The sequence below is a fragment of the Daucus carota genome, chromosome 7 (genome assembly GCF_001625215.2).
Source record: "Daucus carota subsp. sativus chromosome 7, DH1 v3.0, whole genome shotgun sequence".
Taxonomy (NCBI): Eukaryota; Viridiplantae; Streptophyta; class Magnoliopsida; order Apiales; family Apiaceae; genus Daucus; species Daucus carota.
In genome coordinates, this window is record NC_030387.2 from 14,596,423 (window position 1) to 14,622,557 (window position 26,135).

Consider the following 26,135-nt stretch of genomic DNA (forward strand, 5'->3'; position numbering starts at 1 on the left):
GCATCTCCAGCAGTGTCTTAGTGTCTTCCTTATAAATATTACTCTAAAATATTGAATCTTAGTGATTTAAGACAAGATTTTGTATTTCAACTTCAACAATGTTCCACAATCTTAATGTAACCAAAGTGGCACGAGCTCTGTAACTAACACATGTACATAAATTTATAACCAACGCATGTCTGATTAAACAAACACGTAAATCTATAACCGGAACACACGTACGTAAATCTGATTAAACAAGTTATAAGTTTCCGTGATTGAAATTCCTAGTCATATGCATGATGCGGGACCTGACTTTTTTTGCTGAAATCTTACCGTTATCTATATAACTCGGATGAGCGTCCGGGGCGATGGAGTTCTTAAGATTTAAATCCGTGACCCTTTTGAATGAACAAGTACTCAACTCTTATTTTCTCTAAGTTTTAAGTTTTCTAGAAAAAACTATACGGTACATAGAGGTGTAATTCGTGCTGAGCGAGCCGTGTTTTGAGCCGGACGTAATTCGAGCCAAAGTTAATCGAGTCAAGCCGAGCCGACTTGTTTAACTAATCGAGCCTAAATCCCCGCCCGAACTCGGCTCGTTTAATTTCACGAGTCTAGCCGTGCCGGCTCGTTTAGCTAAACGAGCCGGGTTTAACGAGTCGGGCGAGCCGGCTTGTTTAATTTTACACTTAATCGAGCACAAACCTCTACCCAAACTCGGCTCGTTTAATTTCACGAGTCGAGCCGAGCCGGCTCGTTTAATTAAACAAGCCGGAATTTTCGCTCAAGCTCGGCTCGTTTAGAGTCGAGTCTAGTTAAACGAGTTCGAGCCGGGCGAGCTCGCGAGCCGCCCGACTCGAATTACAGCTCTAACGGTACAAAATCATGTTTGGTCCAAGTACGTGACACGTAGAATAGAGTAACTCTTCATATTTTGAGTAAAGAATTTCCCATATTTTGTGGTCAGAATTCACACTTTCACAGTATTTCTACGTTCCAGGCGAATGTCACAGGTTATATTTGAAATTGTTGTTGAAAAGGTGAACACTCTTGTTTTATGCTTGTCTTCTTCTCTTTTGTTTTCCCCTTGTTTGAACTAGTAGAGAGTCATATAGATATATGCAATCATGCAACAGGGTCTTCTGCATCATTCTTGAATATTCTCCTGCTTCACCAAGAAATTAATGAATTCCAAACTTTTTGTCCCTATATTTATGACACTTATTGCAATTGTCACCTATTCTTTATTGGACAAGTTTATTTGCCAAATAACTGTTGAAGAGCTTTCTTGATATATTTTTATGCGTACTATATATGAAGAATAACTTTATAAAATGATGAGAAATATAACACATATAAAGTATATAAATCTGTGCTGCTTCACTTTCACACATGATACATTACAAGTATATGAATCTTTTTCTGGATTATTGAAGAATTATTGCAACATAGGTAGTATTCACAACCAGAATAAGGCCTCAAAGCAACCATGGAAAACGGTTGGAACTGATCATCATTAGTCGGTAATGCCGTCATTACTGATCTCCACACAATCTGTCACAATCGTTGTTAATTGGTCGCTTATGCCCTTTAAGTCGAGCCACAATGTTGCTAGGACGGTTTTTTTTATCGATAATGGCCTGTTTCTTGTAGTGATTGTAGTGATAGTCTGTGTGACATCCGATCCAGTGTCGCACGGTTTTCGATCGATAATGGCCTGTCTCTCGTAGTGATAGTCTGTGTGACATCTGATCGGAACCTCATTTCTGTTTTGCGAGGGACTTTTTGGAACACTTGGCACTGCGCTTACCCTTCCTGTGGGTCATTATTCGCATGCTCTGCCTTAGTATATCCGCCTCTCTCTCCATCCTGCTTTTTTCCTTCTCCTGTGAAGCTAACTGTTCCCTCAACGCTTCGATGGTATCTTCCTTGGCCTCCAGCTCCCTGTACATCTCGTTTATCAAATTTGCCTCGCCTAGTCTCCAAGTCATCCGCTCTTCTAAGATATCGAAACAAAACAAAAACAAATAACACTCTTAAGTCTCAAACAAACAAAGCTAAGAAATTTCAAGTTCCAAATTGTGCTGCATTGTACCTTGATGTGTCATCTTAATAACATGATCCAGCTCAGTCCTGATGGCCAAATAAAGCTTCTTCCACTTATCAACCGCCTCGTCTCGTCGCGATCTCTCCTCCCTCATGCATTCCATGAGATAATTCCTATTCCCCTGCATTTTCCTCTCATACTCACATTCATCCCCCACCAGCTCCTCATCTACCATAAGCCCTCTGATCTTCACTTCCTTCTCCTCCAATTTCCTCGAAAACTCCTTCACTTGATCCCTCAATCGCTTCCTCTCCATCTTCCACTCCGCCTCCTTGATCACGAAAACCATCTTTTCTTGCTCATAGCTCTGACTCTCCATTTCCCTCATGCTCATTATCTCCTCCATGTCCTCTTTCTGCAGTTTCAGCTTTTCCCTCAGAGCTTCTACCTCGCGGTCCTTAACGTGGGTACCTCTTTGTTTAGCTTGAGACCCTCCCATTAAATCAATGTCGTTGTTAGCTAACTTCACTCAAGAGTTGCAAGAGGTTATATAAGAGAGGGAGATGAAGTGGAGGGTGTAAAAATAGTTGATAAAGGCTCAGGGAGACCGTGAAATGATGCGAATTGAATGCAGCAATTATTCTACGCTCTCATTTCTCAGATCATGAATACAAGTGATAAAGTGCTCGTGATGAGCTTATATGTAAATAGTTGCGTGTTTCATGCAATTGAGAAATGCTGAAATTAATGGGACGGAGCGTACGCAATTAAGGAGAATCAAAGAGATGTCCATGTTTATATAGACGGATTTGTGATTATAATTTAATAATGATAAAAAAGATAAAATAATCTTCTCTAATTCTGTCTCCGTTTTACTGTATTTATTTTTCTAAAATTTAATAAACAATATCATAATTGTTTTTATAAAAAATATGTATCCCTTTATCAGAAAATAAGTATGTATGAAAATTATACATCATCTTTTATCATAGTAAAATAAAATTTATTATTTATAATAACATGATATAGTAAATACTTACTCCTTATAAGATATAGCCGATGAGCAAATTTTACGTAAACAATAATTTTTTTTTTATCAAAGTATTATAAGTCTAATATTTATTCATAAAATGAAATTTTAAATATACAATCAATACTCTTAAAATAATGTGCTAACAGAATCAAGTATCAAATATTTGAGAAAAGATGGAATATCATTTTTACCGAGAGAAATCCTATCACCTACATAAATAATGATTGAAAATGCTGAAAGGTGAATAGTCTTTCCGAGTCCCACAATGCGTCCAAGGACAATACAATGGCACTTGGTAACTCTTGTCGACAAACATAACAGAGGACAATTACATTTAGAATCTGGAAATTTAACATCATTATAACAGGGTGGCTGCGTTTCACGAAACAATACATTTCCGTACAATTTACGATAATAACAATAAAAAGTACTCCGCGGAGAATTATCTACAAATTTGTATAAAAAAATCATGAATATATGGTATAAAAATAGTAAATCATAACCCATGTATATTACGTGCAGTCACATGCAGAAGCAGAGCTTAACACTGTGACATATATAATATAATATATCCGGTTGGTCCGGATAGGTGAAACGTTACCATCAGAATTTAGTTATGTTGTCATGTCTCAGATCGCAAATTGCATGCATGTAGTTGGACTATGAATGATTCATCCTGCTGCATTACATACAAATACGCAATCACTTATTCACTTGATTTGCGCGGCTGTAGCATGGGATATAACGTTAGTCATTCTCATTCGGCTAGCTCCACATGAATCGCACGTACATCATTGGATTCTTAGCCAGGGCCGTCTGGGACTTTTTTGAGGCCCTGTGCTGACTTTAAGAATGAGGCCCTTCCAAATGACAAAACAAAATTTTAATATATTTAAAATAACATGATATCATAAACAAAATTAGACTACTACAACTGAAAAATTGTTTTTTTTAAAGTAGTTAGACTTAAATATGTGTGTGGCCGTGTGGGATTTACTGTTTGTGCAATCTACTAGTTTGTGAGGAGAGAGAAGGAATAAGAAGAGACGTGCATGGCTGGGTCTTGGGAGTTGAGAATTGATTAGTGTTTAAATTAAATAAAGGTAAAAATTAAAGAGATATTAATATTATATTATATTTATCATGAGTATACCAAAAGATAGAAAGAAGTAGTAATAAATTGAGGGCCCTAAATTTTTATGGGCCCTGTGCTGTTGCACTTGTTGCACTCCCTCAAAACCGGCCCTGTTCTTAGCTGTATATATATCTACCATGTTATAGTATTGTATCGATGAATATTGATGTTATGCGATTTGGGAATTTTTTGTATTTTTTTTTCATCCAATATTTGTACACGTGGATGTTCTGATTCTTTGCTCCATGATATGAGCCCAATATAATAATAATATGAGTTTGAATGATTTAAAATATATAAGAATAATAATTAATAATTAAATATTTGAATAATTATTATAAAAATTATGTTGGGATCACAAAGTTAGAAGAGAATTGAATTGAATTCTAATTTGAGTTAGACTTTAGAATTGAAATCTAATTAGATATTTCAGAATTATACTGATTTAATTAAATTTGAGATGTCTATATACACATAGTCATATTATATTGATTATGTGTTCAAGATGTAAACTTAGATCTTGTTTGAGAGCGGATACTTGAGTATTGTTAGATTTGAGTATCATAATTTGATTGACTGTATTATTGATAACAATTTTGATTAGTAATACAAGCTGGGATATGAATTTTCCGCGTCATATATTTTTGTGTAAAAAAAAGGATTTTAGGGTAATGATATTATGCTCTTGATATAATTTTGAAAGTGTTTTGAATCTAATTATTTTTCTTATTATGATCCATCGGGAAATTGAGTTAAAATGAGAAATATGAAAGAGTTTGAAAAGAGTAATTGAGATTTGTCCCAATTGAAATAATAAAAAGAGGTGTGTAACTTTATTTGATATCATGGTTAAGAATAGTGTACAACTATCAAAACATGTGAGGGTGTATGATGTTGTTTTGTGTCTCATGCGCGCGCTGCCACGGCCAAACCATGGTCCCACTAAACCTTATTAGACCCCACTTAGATTCCGTCTAGATTCATCCCCGGTGCCAAATTCCTTACTATTCTATTTAATCGCATTGATTTATCCCCGGTCCAAAATCCTTACTATTCTACTTAATCGCATTGGTTTGTAGTTTAGTAGTTTGTATTGGTGTAGGACTGTACATATATGATCTTACTCCAATACAAACCAAATTAGTCTGCAAACTAAAAACCGCTAGGTACACTCCCAATATTACTATCCCCATACCATAATTACAAACTGCAGTCCACTGCATGACTTCATTTTCTTTCTAATTTTTGGGGTGCCACTGCTGACGTGGTGGGGCTACTAATGGGGCAATTTTCACGTTAGTACTTGCTGACATGGCAACTAACGTGGGGTTTGGGTGGGCCCCTAATATTGACGTGGCTGGTGGTTGAGTCCCATTGCTAATGTGACATTTTGGTAAAAAGTGTCCATTTTGGAAAATTGATTTGCCAACTAGGAGGTACATATTATAAGTTTTAAAAAGTATAAGGAGATCTTTAATCATTTTAAAACTAATTTTTAGTTTTTTTAGGCTAATATTAGTTGCATATAATCATCTACATATATATATGTTTATATATATGTAGGCAATTGTTCAAATATTAATCACTAAAATAAGAACCATGAGAAACTATATGTAAACGACATCATGCACCTATGGTCCGCCCTCGCCTGCCCTCAATCCACCCAGTCCCGCTAGAGCTTCGCCAAGGCTCCGCACACAGGCCCCGGACAGCTTTAAGAGTCGAAACTCGGCCCCATCATGGTCCCACAAGACCCCATCTCGACCCTACTAGGCCCACCTATACATGTCCGGGCCCATTCCGGTCCAAAAACTCTTCTCATTCACCCACCTATAATTATTGTGAATCACATTAGTTTGTATTTAATTTGTAGTTTAATAATTTGCATTGGAGTATGACCGTCCAAGTTCCCTGGAATCCAGGAAGTCATAATAATAAATCACCAAATGTATTAGTCCCTCAGTTTCAAAGGGAAATGTTATATCCAGAGCAATTTTTTAATTTGCAGAGCAATTTGAAAGGATTTGTATTGTCAGGGTGTGATTTGTGTAGATGCAAGGGGAGAGAGAATTAAATTTGCTCTGGAACTAAAAATGTTGCTCTACAAATAACATTTTCCGTTGCAAATCACCCAAATCTCTTTTGTGGTCAATTGGCCAAATTAATACAAAAAAATTTTAAATTGGCATCTGATAAAATTTGTAATACTCCCTCCGTCCTATTTTAATTGACACTTATTCCTTTTTGGGACGTCCCAAAAAGAATGAAACTATTAAACTTACTATTTTTTAACACTACTTTTCACTATTACACCCACTACTTTCTTCCACTATCTCTATTCTATAATAATATAAACACTATTACACCCACTACTTTCCTCCACTATCTCAAATCTATTATTAAAATTTTGATGGGTCCCACCACTTTACCAACTTTTCAACTAATTTAATTTCTTTTACTACCTTTTTCTTAATCTCCGTGAAAATCAAAGCAGTTCAATCTTGTTGGGACGGAGGGAGTATTAAAAAGGACATCTTATCTATTTTAATAAATATTTTCCAGATTATAAAAAGTAAATGATAATCAATATCTGATATAAAAATTTAATTGGACCTCACCTATTGCTATTAGGTTTCCGGTTAACCCAAGAAAGAACATTTTTGACATTTGACAATCAACAAACCAAGCAACACATAGGTGCAATTCAATCACCGGACTTATCTGACATCCCGTCCTTGCGATCGCCAACGTCTCTCTGTCTCAATTATCCGCCTGACGCAACAACAAAGCGGCAGAGATATATCCTAGCCAGAGCGAGAAAATCTGAGAGAGAAAGAGAGAATCAGAGAGAGATTTTCTTAGAGATTGAATTAAAAAAGGGTCTCCGCAGAGGAAAAAGTTGCAGAGGGGACTTTAATATAAAACGCACCCGAAAATTAAAGTCCCATCCACGCTAATTGCACCCTCTGCAACGTTTCTATATCATTATAACCATTTATGTTTATGTATATAAATAAATATAGAGACCGAAGAAGACGACGACGACGAGAGTTATGAAACCCCAGCATGCAGCACCACCGCTTTTCTCGTTATAATACGTCCATTGTCTCTAAATGGTTTCTATGGCTCTGTCTCGTAATTAGGGTTTTATTCGTCCTCGATTTCCGAGAAATGGTAATGCTAATTATGTTTTAATCGATATTTTGTGATTAATTGTTTTGTTGCCTAGATTGACAATTGTTGCACAGATATGAATTTTTAACATGGCAATTTACTTGAGTGAATTATTTGAAGTTTAACTATTATGCCAATGGATTTTTCTCTTCTTACAAGTAAGTGCTGTTTATAGGGTCAAGGCATTTTAATTTAACTGAGTAAGAATATGATGAAGTTTAATCGAGAATCTGTCAAATTTTTTCTGCATTAAGAGGCATTGTTTGGTGAACTTGCAAAAGAATGGTTATGTGCCTGAAAAGCATTGGTTAAATAAGTTTTAAAATTAAGTCTCCACAACTACAGTGGTGACCATATTTAGATGATGTAATATTGATTCTTCTAAGCTGAATTAGCTAATGACAGCTGCAGCATGTCACTCCTCAGTGAGGTACAAAGTGTCGGACTAGACAAATAAGTGCGCCAGATTTGAAAATTTTAATTATTGTGGAAACGAGGAAGACACGGTTATGGGGCGCGACATAATGTATTAAAAAGAAAACAAGAGACCCTAAAAACTGTAATAGTCAAACTTTGATAAAGTATGATTTTTTGAGGGATCTTGCAGATTAGGCATCTTGACTACTACTTTTTATTTTAGGTTCTCTGTTTCTGCCATTTTCTTTTTAAAATTTTGCATCGCAAGTTCAAGTAATATGTGATCTTAAGTTCGTCAAAGTCAACACATGTCCTAACTGTCCGACACGAGTTAAGTGTTGTGTGACTTGTGTAGACACACTGAAGAGTCTGATTTTTGTTTGCGAGCTTCTCAATAAAATTATTGCTTAGACATTTTGTGTGACATTGATGGTTTACTTCATCTCTATTTCAATTTTTGAAGATACTACCAGTAGAAGAAATGAACAAACACCATCAATCTATCAGTATTGGCTGCCTATGGATTGAAACACACAATGAAATGTCATGTTTGATGCATTTAACATTCTTTTGCAGACTACCTCAAAAACTGTGGTAGTTGGATCTCATGTATGGGTGGATGATCCTGAGGTCGCTTGGAAAGATGGGGACGTTACGGAAGTTAGGGGTGATGTAATTACAGTAAGGTGCACATCAGGAGAAAAGGTTAGTAATTTCCCTGTGAAATACAATGAAAAAATTTAACGTTCTCTTTCCTTTGGTAGTAATTTTTCTTCCAAAGTATGATTAAGTCTGATGAATAAATTTATATTATTAGTTTACTTTTTTGTTGCAGTTCCACTTTTTATCTCACTGCTCTGTGTGGCTTATGTATTTATAAGAACTTATAATTGGTGCAAGAAACTAATCTTGAAATATAGCTCATGCTCATTATTTCTTCTTTTAGGATTTCTGGTGAGTGAAGAGGTTCAGTAGATTTATAGGATAGCTTTGACACACACTCATATCAAAGGAAAGAGGTGTAGTATATTTCTGTTCCACTTGCATTATCCCATTCCCACTTTGAACATATGGAATGGCCATAAGATTTCAAATTACTAGGAGTAATAGTTACTGCTGAGACCCTGACTACCCTTTCTAATTTTTAGCAAGTTGATTTGGCCATAAAAGAGAACTTGGGTCCAGATCAGGCTTGCAATTGGATATTACAAATGGGAAAAATATCAAAAGCATCATTTACTTATTTAAAACAATCAAAAAATTTAAAATAAATAGTAGATAAATTTTTTAAAATCTAAAAATATTATCTAAAATACTAGAACTCAGAATCTTTCATTTAGATGTAATACCATTCATAAAAAATGTGCGAAACTCAATATATAATACTTTCAGAATTCCGACTAACGATATAGTGATATTTTCGATACAAATTTTTCTAACGAGTGACTCATTTGGGTCAAGTTTCTGTTTAATGATGATTTTGAGACAATTTAAATAAGTGAATGATGCTTTTGATAGTTTTCCCTTTTACAAATGGTAAATTGCAAAGCATATTCCCCAAATGTTTAGGATTGATATTAAGTAATAGAAAGATGCTCTCAAAGATGCCCTGACTAGGAAGCATGAGTGCGGGTGCGGGAGTGCGGGTGAGCGGTACGTGGATACGGGAATTCGCCAAATTCCAAAATATGGGGATACGGGTGCGGGGGGATACGGCAAATATTAAAATATTATATATATTATATATATATATATATATATATATATATATATAAATAATACATAAGATGCATTTAAGTAGAACAAAATAGTGGAATAACTAAATTAATCATCCTTAAGTCTTGACAATTAAAATACATAAATAACTATTGCAATTTAAGTGATTCAATCAGCATAATCATGGCTTCCATGATTTTGACCAACTAATTTTAAGTTTTTTTTTTTAAAAAGTTGTAAAAAATTACGATTTGTGCCACTCCCGCACCTCCATCCCCGCACCCCTGCGTATCCCCATCACCGCCTCCACCGATACGCCACGTGCCGTATCCCGTGCGCACCCCGCCGCACCCCCAAGTATCCCCTACGCAGTTCTTCACCCAGATGAAGTATCCCTGCTTTCTAGTGCCCTGAGGAGTGAGGATGACACATGGTGCTCCTTGAGAAATTGAGCGGCTTTAGTAACTACGAGGTTAAGGAGGTTCATTGACATGAAAGAACAAAGCAATAAATTTACAGTTATCATGTAATAGGTTATTTATAAAATCCAAGTGTCTTAACTGTACCGGCCCATTTTTAAGAATTGAGAGAGGTAACAAGAGATTATGCAACTAATTGGAGTTCGTTCCTCATTCAGATTAGGGTTCTTGTGAGGGCTAATTCTCTGCGTGTGTGTGAGAGAGAGAGAGGGGGGGAGGGAGGGAGAGAGGGAGGAGAGAGAGAGATCTATCACTGAGATACGTTGGATTTGTCTGTTGAAGTCACAACTAGTGTTTAGTTTTGTTTGTTACCTAATACACTCCGTATCTTTCTAATTTTGTTCATTCCTTCTATCATTTCGTACATAGCTGTCGACATTATGACAATGCAAAAGTTCATTCCTGATTTTCAATACTTGGGAACAAAGAAATTATCAGTTGTTACATAGCATCGGCAAGGAGCCTAGTAAATCTATTACGAAGATTAGTTTATCAAGTTATTTTACCATTTGATTAGGTGCATTATTACTATGTTCTGGCATCCACCAGTTCCATAAGTGTCAGTAGTATAAGAATGTTGAACATAACTCTTTAGTCTAATAAATACTGGCGCACACAAATTTTTTTACTAAATTCATAATGGTTATGTTGTGATATCTATCAAGGATTGTTGATTCAGTAATTAGCCATTAAAATGGTAGCTCTAGGTCTTGCATGTTCGAAATTTGCTAGCCACACTCTGGTGCGAGTGGACCATGCCTCACTATGAAATTAAGTCAAAACAGTTGCCTTGTATTTTGCAGTTTTCTTTGATGTTTCCTCTTTTCCTGTCTTTTTAATTCACACAAACATGCAAACATATACTGCGGGTAATTATAAAAAATTTCCTGGTCATATTTATTAAATGTCAAAAACGAGGTTTTATCTCTATTATATCACTTATACTTTTTATGCTTTAGGTTGTACGTAAAATATCCACTATCTTTCCCAAAGATACTGAGCTCCCTTCAAATGGTGTCGATGATATGACAAAGTTAACTTATTTGGATGAGCCTGGTGTTTTGCAGAATCTAAGCTGCCGATTTGGTGTGAATGAAATATATGTAAGCATCTATATTATTTGTAGTAGCATGTATTTTTCTGTCCTAGTTATATAGGTTATTGTCATGACAACTTCTGCTGATGACATTTGCCATATTTGGGCTGCAACTTCTATGTATATCCTTGCTTGATGTAAACCTAACATCTATAGGACATGAAATTCCTACTATTCTAGATATTTTTGCATCTAATATTCCTCGACACAGGCTGCAGTCATTTCTTGCATCTCATATATACTAGTTTTTTCGGCTTTGAGAATTAAAATTTCTTTTTTCTTGTAGACTTATACAGGCCGTATACTGATTGCTGTAAACCCTTTTCAAAGACTGCCTCATTTATACGAAAAGGATTTGATGAAACAATATAAAGGGGCTGCTTTACATGATCTGAGTCCACACCCTTTTGCTATTGCGGATTCTGCCTACAAGTAAAACTACAAATCTTACTGTCTCTTACTCATTATAGCTATATTGTTGTTACTATGTCTCACATGTTAATGCAATTTTATGTGCAGGAAAATGATCGATGAGGGAATAAGCCAGTCAATTTTGGTTAGTGGAGAAAGTGGAGCCGGTAAAACAGAAAGCACCAAAATGCTTATGCAGTATCTTGCATATATGGGAGGGAAAGCTGCAGCCGATGGACGGAGCGTTGAGCAGCAAGTCCTACAAGTATGCACATCATAAAAAGTTTAATTTGCTTTCATATAATTTACCTAACTTGGAGTACATGATGATTGTGGAATCTGGTTTGGGTTTTTACTTTCTTTTAAATATGTTAAGTAAATACATATAATACTTTAAATTTTTGCAGTCCAATCCTGTTCTTGAAGCATTTGGTAATGCAAAGACTGTGAGAAACAATAACTCAAGGTGTCATGGTTGCTTTCAAAACCTATTTTATTAGCCTCTGAATTTTGTAAATAAGTAATGTGTTCTCGTTTCGACTATATAATACTCTTCGTACTTACATGTGATGCATGGTAGCCGCTTTGGTAAATTTGTTGAGATTCAGTTCAATGATCGGGGAAAGATCTCTGGCGCTGCTATCAGAACTTATCTGTTGGAAAGATCCCGTGTTTGTCAGGTTTCAGATCCAGAAAGAAATTATCATTGCTTCTATATGATTTGTGCTGCACCGCCTGAGGTAAATTTTATTATTGGTTGCATAATACTATCTTATGAATATGTAAATTGTAGTCTTTCTTTAGGTTGAGGTCGATCACAAATAATATAAAAACGAACACGGACACACACACACCCCACTAGTCATCAATGAGCACGAACCATCCTAAACTTTCTGGTGACCTTACCAGACTAACACTGGCCAGACCGCCGAGTATTTAGTAATGCAAGTAGAGCTAATTAAACAGCCACCTCCTAGTGAGCACCTCTGTAATTCAGCACCCACTACCAAGCAGCAACGGAAACCCGATGCATATATACCACAACTACCCAATAATTAGGCACCACTCACTCTCACTAATAATTTTTGGTGGGAGGAAGATCGAATAATCAACCTCTTGTAATTGGAGAAAAGTAAATACTGCTCGGAGAAGAGTCACAAGACCCCTTCAGTTATATTAATGTTTTTTGGATTCTGTAACAGTCAGTTCCTTTGGTGCTATAAGATAAAGTGGAATGCCTTGATATTATTTTGGAGATATTCAAGTGATACTTTGTGCTGATAGCAGCTGAATACTTATTTATCTCCTTTCTATGTGTCAAGAAAATTTAAGATTCTTGAGTACTTACGGAGGGCACTGTCCATTTATTCTGTTATATTCCTGCAAAGAGATATAAACCTATACCACTGAAGCTTGATTATAGGTTATGCAACAGTTGCCTTCGTATTGATTGATGTCCTGCAACTAACTTTATGCATTAGAGAATGAAAGTGCCTGTTTCCTACACAAATTTAAGACCGGCATTTGTAACCATATGTTTCTATATGTTAGAGTTGAGTTCTTCTTACCTATATTTTACTCACGGTCTGGTTGATTAGTGTTTGCTGGTGGTAGTGTTCACAACAGTTTAGACATGTGTGTGTGTATATACATATCTCAAAACAAAATCTAACTTAAATTGTATCACAAGAAATCACTTTTACATGAAGTTTACCTTTAGGATTTAGTTTGCAAATAAACAAAAGGAATTGATGAGAGGAAAAGTTCTCATATATAATTCCAAATAGGCCAATGGCAAGTATAGTGAAGGTCAAACTTATTGGACATGTATTACTCAATTACATGTACTTGAACAAGAGAATTTAAATCAAACTCAAGATCAATGCTAAATCTAAAGTAACAACCCAAATTTAATTCTCATCTAAACTCACAGGCGATTGAAATATGCACAAACAGAATCTAAGAAGTGCTTAAAAGGGACTTTTACAAGTTCGGCATGTGCGAGAGAAAGGGCTATAAAAAAGAAAATTTGCATTGAATTATAAGGCTTTAGATGAAAAATGACCTGACAAATCCTACCACACTGAAACCACATTTAATCTCTTTGTTCTTTACAGTACTGTTTAAGTGGACATGAAGTGGAGCACGGTTGGATAGCTCAGTGGTTAAGAGCTTATCCTCTGTCGTCCCAGGTCCTGGGTTCGACCCTGGCTCACCTCGAGAATATCTTAGAACAGATACTCATTTGTAAGGCTATAAGCCATATTTGTCAAAAAAAAGTAGACATGAAGTGATGTGAGAAATAGAATCAATAGATTATACTTGCTAGATTTTTCTGGAACTTCAAATCACTATAAAGTTGGCTGTACCATCACTAGAGGTTAGCATCTAATATATTGGTGATTTCATAGCTCTATTTTTTTCCGACTCTGGATCTTCTGATATTTTAATCTGTATATAAATTTTGGATTATAGATACCCTTTAATTTTTATTAAACTGGCCAGTAGTTAACTTGTGGTGCATTTTCAAGAAACAAAATATCCCTTTGCGTCTTTTATCTTCTGTTGTTTTGTAGATTGATACTTCACAAGACATATTAGATCCACTTGAATGTCACTTATTTTGGTCCACCCCATGAAATGAAATTGATCTAAGCTTCTTCCAAAAGTTTGAAATACCTTATAGATTTATTTTTGTCTGAGTTGATGGCAAGAAAAATGATCAACTACAATTGTGGTTTCTTGCAGTATACGTCTAAAAGAAGACGACAATTGTACATCTTAAATTATCTTATTTATATTCTCTCAAGACTCAGATTTCCTCTGTCATTAGATTTTTATATATTTGTACGTTGTATTTTATCCTCATATCTCTTTTCCCTGAAAATCTATATCTTTGGCGGTCAATTGTAATAATTGTTTAGATATATATAAATCTCCCCATTTTTAGGATGCTGAAAGGTACAAGGTAGGCAATCCACGGACATACCATTATCTGAATCAATCAAAATGCATTGAATTGGATGCAATGGATGATTCTAAGGAGTATGTTGAAACAAAAAGGGCCATGAATGTTGTGGGAATTGGTCCAGATGAACAGGTTAATGTCCAGATGATGTGCCTTCATTTCTCTATTCTGACGATCGTTTGCTAACATAACTTTTTTAGTAGGATGCAATTTTCCGAGTGGTGGCAGCTGTTCTCCACTTAGGAAATATTGAGTTCAAAAAGGGTGGGGATTCGGATTCTTCTACACCTAAGGATGATCAATCTCGGTTACATTTAAAAACTGCAGCTGAGCTATTTATGTAATTATGTTTTAAGACCCACTTATGTTATGTGCAGATATGAGTACCTCTGTAACATGCTTCTCTTGTTCAGGTGTGATGAGAAGTCACTAGAAGACTCCTTGTGCAAACGTGTGATAGTAACTAGGGGTGAGGCCATAACCAAACACCTAGACCCGGCCGCTGCTGCAATCAGCAGAGATGCTTTGGCAAAAACTGTTTACTCGAGATTATTTGATTGGTGAGTATGATCCGTCTTGTAGATCTTACATTGATAGGTGATTGGTGCCTCACTTCTCTTTATATCGAACAACTCACTTACTTAGTAACACAGGATTGTGAAGAAGATTAATGATACTATTGGTCAAGATCCTGGCTCAAAATATTTGATTGGGGTATTGGATATCTATGGATTTGAGAGTTTCAAGACAAACAGGTGCTTAGCCGGTACGCTTTTGTTTCCAACATTTATATGTACTGCACACCTAAAAGGCGATGGGAAATTTCATTTTCTAGCGATGGTGGGATCTACGGAAAAGTCATATACCTATTGTCTTTTACATACTGAATATCTGTTCATTTGGAAGTTGTTGCTTTATTTATATGTGGGTTCGATTCATAAATGCTCATATTCAGCTGAATAATGTGCTTTATTTTGTATGGGCTTTACTGAATAGCTTGCTGATTTGAAAATGTACTTTCTCAATACATTCTTACATGGCATAATGCTTATTTGGTTAAATAATATACTGTGGTTTCATGCAGCTTTGAACAATTTTGTATCAATCTAACCAATGAAAAACTTCAACAACACTTCAATCAGGTTCATGCATAGACTATGCCTTCTCTTTTCATGAGCAGTTTTAGAGAAACTCTCTTAAGCTAAGGTAGCATGTCATTTTCTCTTTGGCAGCATGTTTTCAAGATGGAACAAGAGGAGTACAAAAAAGAAGCTATTGACTGGAGTTATATAGAGTTTGTTGACAATCAAGATATTCTTGATCTCATTGAAAAGGTTAATGAATGCATATGAAAAGCATCCATGTCTCCCCCCACCTCCCCCTCTTCCAGCCACCCTCCTTTTCCCTTATTTCCATGTTTATGTTTACCGAATGAAATTAAAAATATGATATGTTAAGCCTCCTATAAGAATTTGATGTATTAGGCCCTGATATAAAGATATGTAGAAGGAAGTAAATGGCCAGTTCCCAGAGTTTTAGACTAATTACAAACACTGAAGTGGACAAGGGAAACAGTAGACAAGATGTATATCAACATACAGAAATTGGAATCGTCAGTGTGCTTAATAAATTATTAACTTGAAGGTGAATGACTTAATTTTACTAAAGAAAGGGAGAGTAAAAATAAACTCCGTCCTGGACATTGAGAACTGTAACATAGGAAAAGGTTAAGTCTGACCAAGGGGAATGTAATTTGCAGAAATGGTGAATTTACTTGTAGATTTGCCTAGTGAAGCTTTGTAGAAAGCAGACATATTTTATGAATTCATATTTGTGTTGGGATACTATCTTTCTTAATGATTGAAAACAGATTTGCATGATAAAATAAATTTCGTACTCAGACTAGGCTAATATACTGATATAACCAACTCAAACAGAGCCTCATGAGACTATGGTAAATGACAAATGAAGAATCTAACATATTGGAAGATGATAGAACTGACAACAAATTTAATGTTGTTTGGCAATGCTCAAGTAAATCAGCTGCACTTTATCTTTAAAGTTTGAGGCATAATTAGTGGCAAGACAATTTTGCTTGTCAAAGACAAATATTAAGTTCATTATACGTTCTTGTTCGAGCCCCTGTAAGATCCTACTCTCACTCTGAGACTAAATTAAATTTGTACTAACCTATGGTCTCTATGTACCCGAACACTATTCACTGAACCTAAATATTCGAACCCTAAATCATAATAAAACAGGAATTGATATAAATTGGACACCACCAAACCTGGGATTTCATGAATAAGGACCTTTTTTCAAAGACATTTCTGATGATTAAGTACAGGTGTCTGAGAAGGATTAATCATTTAAATGTCAATTTTAAGTCTGGCAGCCTACTTGTACAGATATAGGAGGGAGTAATGATGTAGCACGCCTCTGATAGCTTTGACTTCATATTTTTGCAAATATGCAGTTTAAATGTTGGTAGACTAAATTCTACCACTATTTCCACAACCTATCACATTCTTTCCATCATGAGGGTTTCTCTGGTCTTCATTATTATAGAGAAGCAGATGAGTGTCTGCGACTTATGTATACAATCCAACTAGTGCATTCTGAAAGAAATTTTTAGACTTATCTGAAATAGACCTTAATGGTGGGTCCAGCTAAAAATTTATGACTTTCGTTACGTGCGATAGAGCCTAATTTTGCAGCTTCCAGGAGTGGAATAGGCCATTTGACAACATGAATCCCCATTACCCCTTTTTAGAAGATGAAATGTTGGGCTTAAATATGCTTATTTTCAAAGTTGTGATTGTAGTTTTGACCTAAATTGACTTGGTTTCCAAATGTTCACTTACTGCACACGCACACATAATCTAGGTGTGTTAATTATATGGAAATTGATTCGCTAATATATTATATCTAATATTTCAGAAACCTGGAGGAATAATTGCTCTTCTGGATGAGGCTTGGTATGTTTGCTTCTGAAACCTTGGTATTTATTTTCTCAACATGATTGGACCAAATAAGTAGACATTTATTGAGGCTAACTTGGTTATTGGTTTTAGCATTTTGCCCAGATCAACACATAAAACGTTCGCAGAAAAGTTGTATCAAACCTTCAGCTCTCATAAACGTTTCAAAAAGCCGAAGTTTTCACAGACTGATTTTACGATATGCCATTATGCTGGTGATGTATGTACTTCTGTTCATAGGAGCTGTGTTAGTATTCTCAAAACCTTATTCGAATTCCCTATAATTATAATTTAGTGGATAGCCCTCCCTCATCTCTTGTTAACAAGAGGTCGAAGGTTCGAGCCTCAGTGGAGACATGTGTGCATGATTACTTGAATTTGTGTCATTCGCCATTAACAAAACAAGAAAAACTTCATTCGAGTAGATTGTACCTTAAATAAAGATGGAATAGTTTCAACATTAATAGTATTTTATTCTGCTTCAGGTCACTTATCAGAGTGAATTTTTCCTGGATAAAAATAAAGACTATGTTATAGGAGAGCATCAAGATCTTATGAGTGCTTCCAGGAGTCCCTTTGTATCAGGACTGTTCCCACCCTTACCTGTACAATCTTCCAATAAATCAAAATTTTCGTCAATAGGTTCCCGATTCAAGGTATGTTTGTACTGCTTACCCACTTGTTTGATTTGAAAAGTTTGGTTTCACATTCTGCAATTTTCATTTATGGATTGTCTCCCAACAGCAACAACTCCAGTCTTTGCTTGAGACACTTAGTGCTACAGAGCCACACTATGTTCGTTGTATAAAGCCAAACAATCTTCTGAAGCCTGGTATCTTTGAGAATAAAAATGCACTACATCAGCTTCAATGTGGGGTTAGTTTAGCTCTAAATGTCATTTGTATCTTAGTGATAGTTTGTTATTTTGGCAAAACTCAGAAATATAGATATCCTATTGATATCTTCAGGGAGTCATGGAGGCAATAAGGATCAGTCGTGCTGGGTTTCCAACAAGGAAAACGTTTGATGAATTCAAAACAAGATTTAGATTACTTGAACCTGATATTTTGGGTGGAAGGTTGCTTTATGGACTTCACTAATATGATTTTATGTATTATATGTGTCATCTATTCTTTGTTTGATCTGTAACAGATTTTTGTTTCTGGTTTTCACTCTGAAGATATGATGAAGTTACTGCTTGCAAGAAGCTCTTGGAGAAGACAGGCCTTAAGGGCTACCAGGTATGTTCTTGGTTGAAGTGCGAAATTCGTATATGATTTGCATACAACAATGGACCAAGAAAAAACATGATGCATTAAATACATTTTATTAAAAAAAAATTACATCCAAATTGTCTCTGCAATTTGTTATTTATATTTTGATTTGAAGAGTAAATAATGATGTCTTGATTCGAGTGTCAATCAAACATGCTCTGTTTGATTGGAAGGAATGAAGTTCAAAGGGAGTGAAATAAAATTTTACTGTTGTATAGATATATACTTATGATCCTTGTTCCTTCCTTCATTCTTCAAACAAGATCTCAAACCAAAAAAAAATGTATATGAATATAAGCAGCCAGATAACATTTTAATGTTGTATAGATATATGGAAAAAAATGTTCCTTCCTCCATTCTTCAAACAAGACATTGTATCCTCCATTCTTCATTTTCTTGCTCAATAATTGTTGCCTTTATTGCTTGATTTTTTTTCCTATTATGCGTGCTTGTACTATATTAGGAGTTGTCCCACATCGGTTGTGGGAGGGCAGAATGCTAGAATATAAGCAGCCAGATAACTGCAATAGTAAGAGGCCTTGGGAGATGCCGAAAAAACAAATCCACATTCTAGGTTGCTCATCTGCCTCTTCCTTGCCTAGCTCTAATACCACTTTTTGGTCTAACTAACAAATATCTTACACTGGAAGTCCATATGGCTATGTAGCTCCCCCTAGTCCCAACTGGAAGACCCACTTGCCTCTTCCTTACCTGGCTCTGATACCACTTTTTGGTCCAACTAAGCGATCCTTAACTCCACAATAGTATATGATATTGTCTGCTTTTTGGGCACCTCCCAAAATGCCTCATATTATTGGAGATATCTGGCTGCTTATATTCTAACTTTCTGCCCCTCCCACAACCGATGTGTGACAACTCCTAACATACTATTGGTTACACAAATCTCTTCCTGACCATTGTAAATGTTTATTTCTAATTTTGTTGTCTGTTCTTGGAATGTCCTTTTTATATTACTATTAGTAAACTACGAAACATGTTATTTATATTATTATATGATCTAATGTAGGAAAATTTAAACATATTATATTGAAAGTATTTGCACTTGAAATACATTTAAAGCTTCTATATGTTTCTTGGCCAGTCTAGATGCGTAGATCAGCTTAGCAACAAAAACGAAAGCTCTGTAATTATAATACTGAGTAATGAGTCAACCACAATTGATCTAATCAATTTTGCAGGTTGGCAAGACAAAAGTATTTCTTCGAGCTGGTCAAATGGCAGAGCTAGATGCTCATCTTACTGAACTCTTGGGAAAATCAGCAATTATCATCCAGAGCAAATTTCGTTCATACCATGCTCATAGGGACTTTACAAGATTGCGGTTCTGTGTCATACCATTCCAAACATATTGCAGAAGTATATATAAATTTAAATATCTGCATTCTATCAATTATACAGAAGCTTTAATGTTATTAACTACATGTCTTTTTGACTATTCTTCTGTCTACATGATGATTACAGGGCAAGTAGCACGCCAGAGATATGAGACTGCCAAAAGGTTGGTGCAGTCAGCTATTAACATTCAAGCTGGAATACGTGGGATGTCTGCTCGGCTTAATTTTCGGACTAGGAAGCAAACTAAAGCAGCAAAAATGCAGGTGAATACATGTAACGATATTGGTACAAAATTAATGCCAAAATTTACTTTTCCCACTCATTTACAGCGTTAATACCATACTAGCAACTCTTGTAACTTCTTACACTGAAATAGTTAATACCATAGACAGGACACTGTTGGTAATTTTATGGGTTTTTAAATCACTAAGGAATTATGTGTTTTAATTGTTGTGAAGTTGGAATCTTAAATAATTTTCAAGTCAATTAGGGTGAATATTTCTGATAAAATTCTTTGGAAGAATTATCTTTCTTCTAATTTAGTAGCCGTGTCACAGATACAATCAATTGCGGATTTGCTATTATTAGTAGCTTTAGTGAAGGATAAGTTGTTCTTTTATGTGCCAAGAGTCAAAGGTGTAATTGATTGTTCTTAGTCCTGAAGTCAACACATAATAAGCCAGGTTAAGCTTTCTTATATAGCTTTGATTAAACAGTACAACACAACTCTAGAGGCTTAAAGAGTGCCTATAAGAAGTCTGGATGGTTAAATAGAAAAAATAAAAATATTTGGCTCATAGTATGAAAGAAGTTCAATGCAAAAACTCCATTTATGGGCATGAAGCTTTTAAACTCATATGGTGATAGAAATTGAGGCAAAAGCAGTTATGTATGCTGAAATTATTGAATCTACGGATCCGAAAGAATTTTAATATGATTCTGAATTGTGAATTTTAATTCAGAATTACCCCACCAAAATATCTGTACAAGTTGTATCTTGTTTTAAAGATATGCTAACATAAAGAATGTTTTCTAATAAGCTTTTTAAGAGTTTTTGCAAGGCTCACTGGCCAAGTGAATGACGCGTTTAAGCAATATAAGTTTTTAGGCAATACGAGAGTAATGTTTCATAATATGATGGCCTTTTGAAGTGTGAACCTGGATGCATAAAATTTTAACACACTCTAAACATGCATATTTTTTAGTGAAATTATGTTGTAGATTATATGTCTTCTGTTGTTTGTGTAGTTAGAACATCGATCAAGACCTTATATTGTGTTCTCAGTTATCCCTCTAATTTTATGCTACTTCATTTAAATTACTTTTGAAGGACATAAAACATATTATCAATCTTATTAGGTAGTCATCCACTAGCTCCACTTTATCTCTTGGCGTAGGTATATTATTGATAACAATGGTCATATTGTGATGCTTTTGAAGCTCATCTTTTGATTTATTAGGTGTTAATTAGTCTAGCTGTAATTGATATCTCCACATTTTGGTTTGTCATCGAATCCAGTAATTCTTTGGGTTGCACAAGTCATATGCCCCCTTCCTCCTCCTTGTGGGAGTAAGGAAAGCAAGGATGTTAAACGATGTTCATTTTCCTTTCTTCTAGTGTTTGTTGTTTCGTCTATAAATAATTATATACTAAAGGTGAAACTGTCCTACACATCATACAGAGAAAGCAGATCACACTTATTCCGTTTCAAACTAACATGTTACATCAACTTAATGATACCGTTCTTAAAGTGGGAACAAAAACAACTATAAACTCATTGTGGGGTTTGGGAAAAGGCCAGAGGGCTGGCCTATATGTCATACTACTTATACGTATAAAGCTCTAATTTGGTAGGAATTAAAAAAATCTATTGGCTTTGGGGATGACAAGATATAATTCTTTGTAGTTCTCACTTTGTATGCTGAAGTGTGCCAGTTATTGAGGTGTGACAACCTGTTGGTATTCATACAAAAGAATGAAAGAACATATGGTGCGTCACTTAGAAGAATTTTGTTCAATCTAAACTCTGTATCAAATTCATTAGCCCAAGGATCCTCTATTTTGAATATTTAAATGTATTTACAGGTGTTTTTTCCTACCTGCAGGTTGCTAAAGGAACTGGTCCTCCCCAAGCTGCTAGCGCTAAGATTAAATTGGAACCTAAGAGTAACTTGGAACCTAAGAGTAAATTGGACCCTAAGAGTAACTTGGAACCCAAGAGTAAATTGGAACAGGAAGTTGAGGAACTGACTGGGCAATTGCAGTTAGAGAAACGCATGAGGGTAACTCATTCATTAAATCACAAATAATTCTTGCTTTCTGTTTTGTAGTATGCAGTCATACGTCTTGGGGAGTATTCTCCCTGGAATATAGCTGCTTAATCCCTCCTTATGGAGAACTCGAAGTTATATGCACTATTTACAAGTTGAGAAGTGGAAATTTATCTTCTCTAATATTAGCCTGCTAATTAGTAGCATTGGAAAGTGCTATAGCAGCTTGCTCTTGAGCTCTTCTATATGTGAGATATAGAAAAGCACTCACCTTCCTGTTCAGCAACATTAGATCGTATAGGTTACACATCCAAAATCCTAGCATTTTCTTCCAGTCATGCTCTACCCCCTATTCAAACCAACAGAGATCTGTTTACGAATGCGATAGTATTCTATTCATTAGATAATTGTCTATCAAGTTTTCTTAATTGGGGTTGGGGAGGTTATCACAAAGCTAGAGCTGTAGAATAAAGTTGCAGAAATGGAGAAATGGAAGATGAAGAAGAAGCTCTGTAACTAACTAAAATGTTTCTATTAAGCTTTCTTACAACTGAAAATAGAACTATGCTTATATACACAACTGGAGAACAGCCTGGAAGCTACTAGACTTGTCCAACACGCTATAATATTCTACCACCTCTATGCCAGAATCAGTTATGCTTAGCTGGCAGTCCTAACTAACTAATGATAGCTATTCCACTATCTGTGTAACATCCCCCCTCAAGTTGGAGGATTGGAAGTAATTAACAATCCCCAACTTGGACATTAAGTACTGCAAAGAAGTGGAGGATAGAGACTTAGTGAAAATATCAGTAGGCTGATGTGCTGACTCAACATGAGCTGTGGTAATGACACCAAGTTGTAATTTCTCTCTGACCAAATGACAATCAAGTTCGATGTGTTTGGTCCGTTCATGATACACAGAGTTAGAGGCAATGTACAATGCTGACTTGCTGTCGCATAGCAGTTTGACAGGTGTAAGCTTGATAAGGCCAAACGCTTTAAACAGATGTAGCAACCATGTTATTTCACAGCATGTGTCAGCCATACACCTATATTCAGCCTCAGCTGAAGACCTGGAAACCGTATGCTGCTTTTTACATTTCCAAGAGATGAGGGAGTTGCCAAACATGATACAATAGCCAGTTAATGACTGTCTAGAGGTCTTGCATCCCCCCCAATCAGAATCACAGAAGGCTGTAAGAGTCAAAGGTGTGTTAGCAGCAAAAACAGTCCTTGTCCTGGTGAAGACTTCAAGTATCTAATTACTTTATAAGCAGCATGTAGGTGATCAATCCGAGGAGCAGCAATGAACTGTGACAAGACCTGTACTGAGTAAGCCAAATCAGGTCTAGTCACTGTCAAGTACAGTAATCTGCCAACCAGTCTCCTATATGAAGCAACATCAGCTGAAGACAGAAGAGTACTGGTATTTTGCTGTAATGTATGATTTTGCTCCATTGGGACTTTAGAAGGCCTGGCACCAAGCATCCCAGAATCCTGTAAAATATCCAGAGTGTACTTCCTTTGGTGAATATAAATGCCTGATTTAGATCTGGCAATTTCAATACCCAAGAAGTATTTCAAGTGTCCCAAGTCTTTAACTTTGAAAGCTGTGCTCATGTAGTTAATGATCTTCTTGATAAGATCAGTATCTGTCCCTGTTATGAGAATGTCATCGACATACACCAAGACAACTACAAAGTGACTTGAAGTATGAAGAGTGAACAAACTGTTATCAGCATGAGATTGTATAAAATTGTAGGATTTCAATGTTGTAGCAAACTTAGTGAACCAGCATCTAGGAGCTTGTCTTAAACCGTAAATGGATTTGGTTAGTTTGCAAACCAAATTGTCCATATCAGAAATATTATTCATCTGTGGTATAGCAGACAGTGCAAAGTAGCCAGGGGGCAATTTCATGTAAACCTGTTCATGTAGTTCACCATGAAGGAAGGCATTGGTGACGTCTAGCTGAGAAATTGGCCAGTTCTGAGCAGCAGCAAGAGCAATGAGCAGTCTGACACTAGTCATCTTTGCAACAGGTGCAAAGGTTTCAAAAAAATCAAGACCATACGTCTGAGTAAATCCTTTGGCCACCAGGCGCGCCTTGTAACGTTCAATTTGACCATTGGGCAGATATTTTATTTTGAAAAGCCACTTACAGTCTACAATAAGTTGGTCTGGTGGTTTCTGGACTAACTCCCAGGTATGATTGCTTTCTAAAGCTTGAAGTTCAAGCTTCATAGCCTGAAGCCAGTTGGAGTCCTTTGATGCTTGCTTGTAAGTATAAGGTATTGCAGTAGCAGCAGTAGCACATAAGAACTTCTGATATGAAGGTGAAAACTTCTCATAAGACATGACATCTGACAAAGGACAGGCACAAGATGAACCTGTCTTGTTGCAGATCACTGTGGATGCAGTAGCAGTAGATGGCAATCCAACAAAATCTTTATATTTGGTGGGAAGTTGCTTATTTCTGACTGGCCTGGAGTTAGAGACAGGAGGAGCATCCTGTTGCTCAGTAGTGTCCTGTGTCTCAGGAGTAACTTGTGTCTTAGGTGTTCCCTGATTCTCAGTAACAGAATTTACAGGAATCACAATGGCAGGAGTTTCATCTGTAAGAAACTCATGAAATGGTGAAGTAGGAAACATGGGTGATCCTGTATCAGCTTGAGGATTAGCAGAGATATGTTGAAAAGGATAGTGGTCTTCAACAAATAAAACATCTCTGGATATGTAGCACTTTCTTGTTTGGAGGCACATGACTCTGTAGCCTTTTTTATTGAAAGGATAGCCCAGAAATACACACTTAATTAACATTGGGGCAAACTTATCTGGCTTGTCATACAGATTTGAGATGTAACAAAGACATCCAAAGTTTTTAAGACTAGAATAATCAGGCAGCTTTCCAAATAGAACTTCAAATGGAGATTTGTACTTCAACACAGGGGTTGGAAGTATATTAATCAAATGTGTGGCTGTGAGCACACAATCTCCCCAGAATTGTATAGGAAGATGAGACTGAAATCTCAAAGCTCTTGCCACATTAAGTAAGTGTTGATGCTTTCTCTCAGCAGAGCCATTCTGCCGAGGGGTGTATGAACAAGTGAACTGTTGAACAATTCCCAGCTGTAGAAAATGTGTCTGTAAATCATGATTGATGAATTTTGAACCATTATCAGATCTCACAATCTTTATAGTTTTGCCAAAATGATTGTGTACAAAGGACACAAAATTTTTGAGCAACTGTGGAACTTGAGATTTAGCAGAGCAAAGAAATAACCAAGTGCATTTAGAGAAATCATCTACTATGGTTAAGAACTGATTACAATGACCATGAGTTGTATGTCTATATGGCCCCCACACATCACAATTGATAATCTCAAAAACACTACTACTTTTGCTTTCTCTAGTAGGAAAAGGCAGTCTGACTTGCTTAGCTAGGTGACAAGTTTCACAATCAGGTAATACAGTACTAGATGGAATAGTAATAGCTTTAATATGTTGTAGCACAGTCACTGATGGATGTCCAAGTCTGCTGTGCCACTGTGAAACAGACATTGACTGAACTTTATTTGCATGTAGACTTGTAGAGGTTGATAATTTGTACAGTCCATCCATCAAGCTACCAATCTCTTTCCCCTTCTTCATAGCTGAGTCCTGTAGAATGCATTTAGTAGAGGTGAAAATAACTGTGTTGTTTGTCTTTTCCAGTAGTTTAGCAATAGACAAAAGATTGCACTGAAAATTAGGGACAACTAGAACCTCAGTCAACACAATGTCTGTAGTTAA

The 26,135-nt window shown here is 36.0% G+C and overlaps 2 protein-coding genes across 8 annotated transcripts in view; one reads left to right on the plus strand and one right to left on the minus strand.

Annotated features, from left to right (window-relative positions):
- Nucleotides 1-1,293: 1,293 nt before the first annotated feature.
- Nucleotides 1,294-2,700, minus strand: LOC108194282 (uncharacterized). Its single transcript, XM_017361234.2, has 2 exons — nt 2,078-2,700; nt 1,294-1,981 (listed from the first exon to the last, which is right to left on the minus strand). Exons 1-2 carry the CDS (start codon nt 2,526-2,528, stop codon nt 1,743-1,745), a joined length of 690 nt encoding a protein of 229 aa, XP_017216723.1. The 5' UTR covers nt 2,529-2,700; the 3' UTR covers nt 1,294-1,742.
- Nucleotides 2,701-6,872: 4,172 nt separating this feature from the next.
- The window catches only part of LOC108196293 (myosin-8), a 38,685-nt gene continuing 19,422 nt past the window's right edge, over nt 6,873-26,135 (plus strand). For 3 of the 7 annotated variants that reach the window (XR_010285563.1, XM_064081192.1, XM_017363520.2), the window contains exons 1-22: nt 6,873-7,371; nt 8,365-8,493; nt 10,943-11,086; nt 11,366-11,511; nt 11,599-11,755; nt 11,898-11,956; nt 12,071-12,230; nt 14,441-14,590; nt 14,662-14,798; nt 14,872-15,018; nt 15,112-15,213; nt 15,543-15,600; nt 15,691-15,792; nt 17,399-17,436; nt 17,533-17,686; nt 17,925-18,095; nt 18,184-18,315; nt 18,408-18,517; nt 18,620-18,680; nt 19,913-20,090; nt 20,196-20,332; nt 22,176-22,352. Coding sequence is in view for 6 of the 7 variants with exons in the window: in XM_064081192.1 (XP_063937262.1) it covers nt 7,264-7,371; nt 8,365-8,493; nt 10,943-11,086; nt 11,366-11,511; nt 11,599-11,755; nt 11,898-11,956; nt 12,071-12,230; nt 14,441-14,590; nt 14,662-14,798; nt 14,872-15,018; nt 15,112-15,213; nt 15,543-15,600; nt 15,691-15,792; nt 17,399-17,436; nt 17,533-17,686; nt 17,925-18,095; nt 18,184-18,315; nt 18,408-18,517; nt 18,620-18,680; nt 19,913-20,090; nt 20,196-20,332; nt 22,176-22,352 (2,757 nt within the window). In the remaining variant the exon portion in view is untranslated. Of the gene's footprint in view, nt 7,372-8,251; nt 8,494-10,942; nt 11,087-11,365; nt 11,512-11,598; nt 11,756-11,897; nt 11,957-12,070; nt 12,231-14,440; nt 14,591-14,661; nt 14,799-14,871; nt 15,019-15,111; nt 15,214-15,542; nt 15,601-15,690; nt 15,793-17,398; nt 17,437-17,532; nt 17,687-17,924; nt 18,096-18,183; nt 18,316-18,407; nt 18,518-18,619; nt 18,681-19,912; nt 20,091-20,195; nt 20,333-22,175; nt 22,353-26,135 lie in introns of all 7 variants that reach the window. The other 4 variants (XM_017363517.2, XM_064081193.1, XM_017363518.2 and 1 more) reach the window with 4 other exon arrangements.